Here is a 9,417-nt window from a genome sequence, read left to right as displayed (position 1 = left end):
CTGTATAACACTGGGGTACAGTACTGGTGGGGATGGGTCTGTCCCTGTATAACACTGGGGTACAGTACTGGTGGGGACGGGTCTGTCCCTGTATAACACTGGGGTACAGTACTGGTGTGGACGGGTCTGTCCCTGTATAACACTGGGGTACAGTACTGGTGGGGACGGGTCTGTCCCTGTATAACACTGGGGTACAGTACTGGTGGGGACGGGTCTGTCCCTGTATAACACTGGGGTACGGTACTGGTGAGGACGGGTCTGTCCCTGTATAACACTGGGGTACAGTACTGGTTGGTACTGGTCTGTCACTGTATAACACTGGGGTACAGTACTGGTGGGGACGGGTCTGTCACTGTATAACACTGGGGTACAGTACTGGTGGGGACGGGTCTGTCCCTGTATAACACTGGGGTACAGTACTGGTGGGGACGGGTCTGTCACTGTGATACCATGATATGTAGATGCTGTATTGTGCTTAATTAGGATCAGTTTCAAGATGTTAATGTTTTTAAACCCCCTTTCCAGTTCCCATTGGAATCATTGTGCTGATTTCACTGACGGGGTTGTTCGGATGTTATTTACGTTTCCTGACCTAATTGATGCAGGATCCCGACTCATGATAAAACGTCCTCTCTTCGTTTTTTGTATTTTGCCTTTCTCCAGTTTGGCGGTAACCCGTTCACAGCATTGGGTGGAGGTTCCGACAGTAATGCCCAGCCGTCCCGAACAGAGAACAGGGAACCTTTACCGAATCCCTGGGTGCCAACCTCACCGGCCTCCCCAGCTACCGGCTCAGGTAGTGAGGGAGGGAACAGCACAAACCAGACGACACAGCCTGTATCGAACCCCTTCGGTATCAACGCAGGAACCCTAGGAAATGGTACGTAACGTACAGGTGGCCTCCGCCTTGAGCTCCCTGTGAAACCATGAAGGGGATTCGTTAAATGCCTGTATTCCTCATCTTAATTCAGAGAATTTCTGTTCAGCCCACTGTGACCCTATTCCCAGGATAGGGACAGAGCTGAAAATGTGTTGCTGGAAAAGCGCAGCAGGTCAGGCAGTATCCAGGGAACAAGAAAATCGACGTTTCGGGCATAAGCCCTTCTTCAGGAATTCTGAAGAAGGGCTTATGCCCGAAACGTCGATTCTCCTGTTCCCTGGATGCTGCCTGACCTGCGCTTTTCCAGCAACACATTTTCAGCTCTGATCTCCAGCATCTGCAGACCTCACTTTCTCCTCCCAGGATAGGGACAGCAAGGGATTAGATACAGAATAAAACTTCCTGTATGATGTCTCCATCTCTCACTCCCAGGGCAGGGACAGCACAGCGTGAGATACAGCGTAAAGCTGCCTCTACACTGTTCCCATCAAAACTCTCAGGACAGGGACAGCATGAAATTAGATACCGTGGAAAGCTACCTCTACAATCTGCCCATCAGACACTCCCAAGACAGGGACAGCATTTGGTTAGATACAGAATAAAACTTCCTGTATGCTGTCCCCAACTCTCACTCCCAGGGCAGGGACAGCACAGGGTGAGATACAGAGTAAAGCTGCCTCTACACTGTCCCCATCAGACACTCCCAAGACAGGGACAGCACAAAGTTAGATACAGGGTAAAGCTTCCCCACCCACGCCCAATCAAGCACTCCTGGGACAGGGATAGCATGACATTAGATACAGAGTAAAGCTCCACTATGGTGTTACTGTTAAACAGTTCGAGGAAAGGTCAAGTGCAGAGGAACTAAAGCTCCCTGTATATTGTTGACAGTATTTAATCCTTGCCCTACACAGTGGCTCATCCCTGCAGATTTTTCCTTGTGATATATTGTCCTCAGATTGCAGAAAATCACCTGCCTCCTGGTCTCTGTCACTGCAAACTTCCCTGCAAAAATTGCTCACTTTCTGGTGCTGGCTGGTGCAGTGCCTCAGCTGGCCTCCAGAGGATGTGCAAGTACAGTGTGATGGGAGGAGCTTTGCAAACACACGTGAGGAATGGCCACTGCCTGTTATAGAACAGTACAGCACAGTACAGGCCCTTCAGGGTGGGGAGCCAGGGCAGACAGTGGTCCTCCTCTGAGCCATTTGCTTGTCCTGACTCACCAGTCACATGCCCCATTTCAATGGGGTGGGTGTTTGGCGAGAGCTGCTGGGTGAGCAGAAGGGAGCTCATGAAGAGAGTATTTACCAATTAGCTACTGGGCAGCTCGTGCTGTGTTCATAAAGGCAGACAGCTTGAGGAGGACCCAGGCCTGTACTGCTCTAGTCTGGTTCTGGCTCCCGTTATCGTGGGGTGGGTGGGCAGCAGAGGTGGGGAAATCTTACCTGGTGTCCTTTTGGCATCCGAGGGCATGTCAGCCCAGAGAAGCTGCTGTCTCTCACGGGGTAATTATTCAAGGATCCCTGAAGTCAGCAGGGCACGTGAATAGGATAATTAAGGCACGTGGGAGACCATTTCATCAGCCGTGGCATAGAGTATATGAGCAAGGGGGTAATGTCGGAGTTGTACAGAGCGTTGGTCAGGCTGCAGCTGGAGTACTGTCTGCGGTTCTGCCAACCTCACTCCAGGAGCGATGTGATAGCACTCTGGGTCCAGAGGAGGTTCACCACGACGTTGCCTGGGATGGAGAAACTGAGCTATAAGGAAAGGCTAGCGATCTTGGATTATTTTCTTCAGAGCAGAGAAGACTCAGAAGGGGGGACAGGAGTGTGGTGTATTATAATTATGAGGAGTATGGACAGGGTGAAGAGAGAACAGCTGTCCCCCTTGGCTGAGGGGTCAATCGTGATGGGCTCGTTTTAGGATAACGGACAGCAAATTCATAAGGGGTTTGGCAAAATACTTTTTCACTCAGTGGTGGTGGGATTCTGGAATGCACTGCCTGGGGAGGGGGGTGGCGGTGAGGTTGGGGGTTGTGGTCTCCCATTTAAGACAGGAGTGAGGAGAATTCTTTTCTCTGGTGGTTGAGCGTCACTGCGATCGTCTTCTGCGGTGAGCGTTGGAAGGAGGGGGCGTGGTTTGTGACCCCTATTGTGGGAGGTGGCAGCTTCTAGCAATCTTTTGGGGGTTTGACGGCGCAGTTTGACCAGAAGTGGCCGTCGGCACTCTCGAGCGCCCTGCCTTGTTTCTCGTTAATTTTTCTATGTTCTCCTCCCCCCCACCCCCCCACCCAGGAATGTTCAACAGCCCGGGGATGCAGAGCCTAATGCAGCAGATCTCTGAGAACCCACAGCTAATACAGAACATGCTGTCAGCGCCGTATATGAGGAGCATGATGCAGTCGCTTTCGCAGAACCCTGACCTCGCCTCACAGGTAGTGGGTCACTCAGCCAGTGACAAGGCTGGAGCCTGTTCCCCAATACACTACCACCATCAGGCAAACCTTCGGGGTGGGGGGGGGGTGCGGGATCTGAGAGAATGATGTGCGCCTGAAGGTCAAGGGAGAGACCTCTGCTGGGCTTGACCCTTCAAGAGCAGTGCAGACGAGTCATCCGGCTCGGGAGGAGGCCATTCGGCCGGTCATCTCCATCCCAGCTCTTTTTAAGAGAGAGAGAGACACCCAGTTAGTTCCACAGTCCAACCCTCCCCATGAAACACAGCCCTGAGCGGCCCCCTCTGGGCTGCCTGCTCCTTGGGTTTTCCCAGTAGTCGGCCGACGAGGTGCTGGGAAGGTTAACTGGTCTCCCTGTTTGGATGCCCCCTGAAATGTATACTTCAGAGGACTGTTCGCCCCCTCGAGCCTGCTCCACCGTTCAGTTTGATTGTGGCTGATCGTCCAACTCAGCGCCCGCCTCTTTCCATGCACTACCCCCTCGATATCCCCAACATCGAGAAATTGGGGTCTGCCGGAATCTGTCTGGACACCGCGTGCTAACTTGGCACCGGATGGTGGGGATCCCCAGTGGAGCGCGCTCTATGTGGGCGTCCTCCCATTTGCCATCGGGGACCTGGACTAGTGGCTGTTGCCCGTTACCGCAGATGTCAGTGGTTGACAGACTCCCAGCCTAACTGTATATTTTGTGGCGCTGTGGAACATGTTTATGTGAGTTGTGGGAGTAACCCTCCATGGTTATGTTCATGCCTGGGTGTCCTTAGAGAAGGAGTCTTGTCCATCAATGCCTTTAGAGAGAGGTGGACACCATAGGCAATACAGAGCTTTATTCCTCCTTCCAACTCCATTTTCATTTGGTCCCTTCCTGCTGTCCTTCAATACTTGCTTTCGATGGTCTGCATTGTCCATAGGGGCTTTGCTTGTAAGTACTCAGTTGGGTGCACTGTTGTTTTTACTGGTGGTGATTGCTAGTTTAAAAAGCAAAAAGCATAATCGAGAAGTCTGATCGATCTCAGTCATGAATACACTTGACGGCTGAGCCACCCACAGCCCTTTGCTCTGGAGAGCTCTGAAGATTCACCGAGCTCGATTTCTCCTTGTCTCGGTCCTACACGGCCGCCCCCTTATCCTGAGACCCTCCCCTTATTCTAGACTGTTCTCCAAGCTGGAGCAGGTGGGGCAAGGGGAGAACACCCTCTCTGCAGCTTCCCTGTAAGAAGCATTGTCCGGTCTAGCACTGTGTGTCAAACGTCATGCAGAAGGCTGCCTTCACCCTGTTAAGGGGACAGGGTCTGTACGCTTTCCAGTCACTTCGTCCTTTGGACAGGTCCCAGGAGACGATGGCGTCTGCTGACCTCGGCTACACGTTGTAGGTTTTATACCCGGGACGTCGACTCTCCTGCTCCTCGGATGCTCCCTGTCCGTCTGTGCTTTTCCAGCACCACACTCTTTGGCTGCACGTTGTGTGGGTCAGCCGGAGCCTGAGCAGACAGCTACCACCTCTGCTTTCCCTTTCTGTGTAACCTCATTGTGATGGCCCGCCCCTCGCCCGGACCTTACCGCCAATTGGTTACCGTGCAGAGGGGCTGTTGGCTGCAAGCTTTGTTTGCGCTTGTCGATGTCCTTAATGTCACTTCCTCTCCTTACACCGCCCATGGCCAGGAAGGGCTGCACTGTTGTCCTGATGGGAAAGTACGACATTACCGGATGCCCACTTTCTGCCAGGATGGGCGGGAACAGCACTGCAGGGTGCCTGCTCAGTCCCTCCCAGTGACTCTGCACCGTTTCACTGTGAGGAATCTTCCGTGTAAATCCCAGGACCACACAGCACAATGTCTGTGGTGCTGCCTCGCTCTACAGGGGGTTTGCAAACACCTTGGGATCAGTGACTTTCTTTTTTTTTTCCTCTCCCCAAGCTGAGAGAGACCATTCGGCCCTAAATTTATTCAGGCAAACCTGTTCCTTTTGTTCATGCACTTGTGGGTTCGTGGGGTCTCTGTGTCAGTGCGTGTGGCTTGTGTAACGTGATTTCTCTAATGATTCCCCCCCTCCCCATCCTTCCTGTGTGCGTATGAATGGCTGCTGTAACTCTCTTCCCTAACCATTCCCCCCTCGTTCCTTCCTGTAGATCTTGATGAATAACCCCTTGTTTGCTGGCAACACACAGCTGCAGGATCAGCTCCGTCTCCAGATGCCTGTCTTCTTGCAGCAGGTAAAGCTCGTTCCCGGCCACCGTTCAGGCAGCACTTGTCCTGCCGTCTGGCTCAGCCCTTAGAGCAGCGAGGGCCTTCTGCCACAGCTCGCTGTCAGCAGACTGCCAGGGCACTGCGGGGGAGGCGGGCACACTACATAAAACCAGCATAGTCAGGAAGCCCGTCCCTAAGACAGCATGCTTGTGTTCAGCTTGGGGAGGACTGGGGAAAAGCAGTCTGGGGATAGTGTAGAAGGAGCTTTACTCTGTATCTAACCCTGTGCTGTCCCTGTCCTGGGTGTGTTTGATTGGGGGTGGGGGTTGGGGCAGGGGCAATGTAGAGAGAGCTTTACTCTATATCTAACCCCGTGCTGACCCTGACCTGGGAGTGTTTGATGGGGTGGGTGGGGGCAGCATTGTAGAGAAAGCTTTATTCTGTATCTAACCCCATGCTGTCCCTGTTGTGGGAGTGTTTGATTTGGGGGTGGGGGAAAGAAATGACAGTGTAGAGGAAGCTTTACTCTGTAACACGTGCTGTCCCTGTCCTGGGTGTGTTTGAGGGGGAGAGTGGGCAGTGTAGAGGAAGCTTTACTCTGCACCTAACCTCATGCTGTCCGTGTCGTGGGAGACTTTGATGAGGGGACCGTGTTGAGGCCGGGAGACACGGTGAGGAGAATTGGAGCAGGGTGAGATGCGTGGATGTTTTTCGTTGAGGCAGTGAGTTATGGTGATCTGGAACATGCTGCCTGAAAGGGAGCAGATTCAGGAGGAACTTCCAAACAGACTGCTGGAGTTGGAGGAATAGGTGAAGGATTTGGGAAAGGAGTGGGAGGGACGAGGGCTCATCGCGTGCTTTCAAAGTCCAGCTGCACTGGGCAGTGTGACCTGGCTCGTGTCTCTAAAGCGGCTTGCTCTCTCCCAGATGCAGAACCCTGACGTGCTGTCGGTAATGGCCAACCCCCGCGCCATGCAGGCCTTGCTGCAGATCCAGCAGGGGCTCCAGACGCTGCAGAATGAAGCACCGGGACTCCTGCCAGGGTAAGGGCACTCGCATTCTGCACAGAGACGCGACTCTCCCGAATCGGGCACCAGCTACCTGCTCTCTATGTCCCACCCTCTGGAGGCAACCCCAGGCTTCCCTACCACACACTGTTCCCAGCTGAAGGGAAAACCATTGCACCCTTCTCCCTCCCTCCCTCACCTGCCCCCCTGGTCTCAGCTTCTCTGGAGAGCGGCAGGCCCTTCCCCTGCACGTTGAAATTGGCTCTGACTCTTCTGTGGGCACTGTGGGACTCGGGTGTGTGGCTGAGGAGAGAGTGGGCTGCTCCGGGGAGGGGAGGAAGTGACCCACAGACCCCCATGGTCTGTGTTAACCGTGATTGCAGTGAGTGGCACTGCTTGACTAGCTGTTGGGGGTTGCCATTGACCAGGCACCATTAACACACACTGGCTGCGAGAGCAGGTCGGAAGCTGGGAGCCCTGCAGTGAGTAACCCACCACCCATCCCATCATCAACGTGGTCCACACCTGCATGGGGGCAGCTCTAACAACACTCAAAAGATCGACGCCACCCAGGACAAAGCCCATTTGATTGGCACCACATCCACAAAGATGCTGAAGAAGTCAGAGGTGATAAAGTGTGGCGCTGGAAAAAGCGCAACAGGTCAGGCAGCATCTGAGGAGCAAGAGTGTCGACATTTCGCACATAACCCTTCACCAGGATGCCCCGAAATGTTGACACACACTTGCTGCTCAGGTGCTGCCTGACCTGTGCTTTTTCCAGCGCCACACTTTATCACCACATCCGCAAGCACCCCCTCCCTCCGCTGCCAATGCTCAGTTTTACCAAGGTGCACTGCAGCAACTCACCAAGTCTCCTTCCAAACCCGTGGACCTCCGTCCCCTGGAAGGACAAGGGCAGCAGATACATGGGTACACTTGCCCTCCCAGCCCCCCACACTCACAATCCCAACTCGGCTGTTCCTTCAGGGTCAGAATCCTGGAACAACTCCTGCGGTGGTTCAAGATGACGGCTTCCCACTTTCTCAAAGGTGGCTGCAGTTAGGCACAAGGGATAAATGCTGTGTGTGGGCTAACGGGTCATTGAAGAGCTTGATGTTTTGTTTCCTCCTGCGCAGGTTCAGTCCTGCCGCTCCGGGTTCTGTGAGCGGCCTCGGGGGTCTCGGCGGGGGTCTCAGCAGCGGCTCGACGCCCGCCACGACGACGGCAGCTGCACCCACCACGCAGAGCAGCGGGGGCATCAGCACCAGTCCAGAGAGCCCGGCCTCCGTGGGGCCTGGGGCTGGGGCCAGCAACCCCCAGCAGCAGCTGATGCAGCAGATGTTACAGATGTTAGCGGGGGCTAACACTCAAGTAAGGAGCGCTCCCTGTAACCTAATGCGGCGACAAGTGTTCAGCGACTGATTGTCAGGCCACACCCCGGACCCTGCAAGGCAAGGGGCTCAAATCAAAATGTCCCTCCAAATGTGCGTTTACGTAGCATTCCATGGCTTTGCAATGCCCCACAGAGCTTGGCGTAGAATAATTGGGAGTGTGATCGCAGGCAGAACATGCACAATAAAGCAAGTCAAGCTGCATACCGCAAGAGCCCACAGCCAGCGATGTGCTTGTAAAGCAATGTTAGTTGAGGGATAGACACCTTTCCGGTGCTTTGGAGCTTACCCGCTCTTATAGCTCTGACTGTTGGATCTTGCATGTGGTGTGGTGGCGCAGTTGTTAGCACCATTGCTCACAGCACCAGGGACCCGGCTTCCATTCCACCCTCAGGCGTTTGTTGTGCAGTTTGCACATTCTCTGCGCGTGTTTCATCCAGGTGCTACAGCTTCCTCCCACAGACCAAAGATGTGCAGGTTAGGTTGGATTGGCCATGCTATATTGTCCCATAGTGCCCAGGGATGTGCAGGTTAGGGTGGATTGGCCATGCTAAATTGTCCCATAGTGCCCAGGGATGTGCAGGTTAGGGTGGATTGGCCATGCTAAATTGTCCCATAGAGCCTGGGGATGTTTAGGTTCGGATGGATTGGCCATGCTAAATTATCCCATAGTGCCCAGGGATGTGCAGGTTAGGGTGGATTGGCCATGCTAAATTGTCCCATAGAGCCTGGGGATGTTTAGGTTCGGATGGATTGGCCATGCTAAATTATCCCATAGTGCCCAGGGATGTGCAGGTTAGGGTGGATTGGCCATGCTAAATTGTCCCATAGTGCCCAGGGATGTGCAGGTTAGGGTGGATTGGCCATGCTAAATTGTCCCATAGTGCCCAGGGATGTGCAGGTTAGGGTGGATTGGCCATGCTAAATTGTCCCATAGTGCCCAGGGATGTGCAGGTTAGGGTGGATTGGCCATGCTAAATTGTCCCATAGTGCCCAGGGATGTGCAGGTTAGGGTGGATTGGCCATGCTAAATTGTCCCATAGTGCCCAGGGATGTGCAGGTTAGGGTGGATTGGCCATGCTAAATTGTCCCATAGTGCCCAGGGATGTGCAGGTTAGGGTGGATTGGCCATGCTAAATTGTCCCATAGTGCCCAGGGATGTGCAGGTTAGGGTGGATTGGCCATGCTAAATTGTCCCAAAGTGACCAGGGATGTGCATGTTAGGGTGGATTGGCCATGCTAAATTGTCCCATAGTGCCCAGGGATGTGCAGGTTAGGGTGGATTGGCCATGCTAAATTGTCCCATAGTGCCCAGGGATGTGCAGGTTAGGGTGGATTGGCCATGCTAAATTGTCCCATAGTGCCCAGGGATGTGCAGGTTAGGGTGGATTGGCCATGCTAAATTGTCCCATAGTGCCCAGGGATGTGCAGGTTAGGGTGGATTGGCCATGCTAAATTGTCCCATAGTGCCCAGGGATGTGCAGGTTAGGGTGGATTGGCC

The 9,417-nt window shown here is 53.8% G+C and overlaps 1 protein-coding gene across 2 annotated transcripts in view; it reads left to right on the top strand.

Moving 5' to 3' along the window:
• The window catches only part of LOC122548315 (ubiquilin-4-like), a 30,405-nt gene that overhangs the window by 15,421 nt on the left and 5,567 nt on the right, over window positions 1-9,417 (top strand). Inside the window, exons 5-9 of one of the 2 annotated variants that reach the window (XM_043686846.1) lie at window positions 664-880; window positions 3,175-3,314; window positions 5,461-5,544; window positions 6,446-6,561; window positions 7,662-7,896. In XM_043686846.1, the coding sequence (XP_043542781.1) occupies window positions 664-880; window positions 3,175-3,314; window positions 5,461-5,544; window positions 6,446-6,561; window positions 7,662-7,896 (792 nt within the window). Of the gene's footprint in view, window positions 1-663; window positions 881-3,174; window positions 3,318-5,460; window positions 5,545-6,445; window positions 6,562-7,661; window positions 7,897-9,417 lie in introns of both variants that reach the window. The other variant, XM_043686844.1, reaches the window with a different exon arrangement.

This window comes from Chiloscyllium plagiosum, unplaced genomic scaffold, assembly GCF_004010195.1.
Source record: "Chiloscyllium plagiosum isolate BGI_BamShark_2017 unplaced genomic scaffold, ASM401019v2 scaf_60, whole genome shotgun sequence".
NCBI lineage: Eukaryota > Metazoa > Chordata > Chondrichthyes > Orectolobiformes > Hemiscylliidae > Chiloscyllium > Chiloscyllium plagiosum.
Note: the sequence above shows the minus strand (reverse complement) of the source record. Positions and strands in the feature narration are given on the sequence as shown.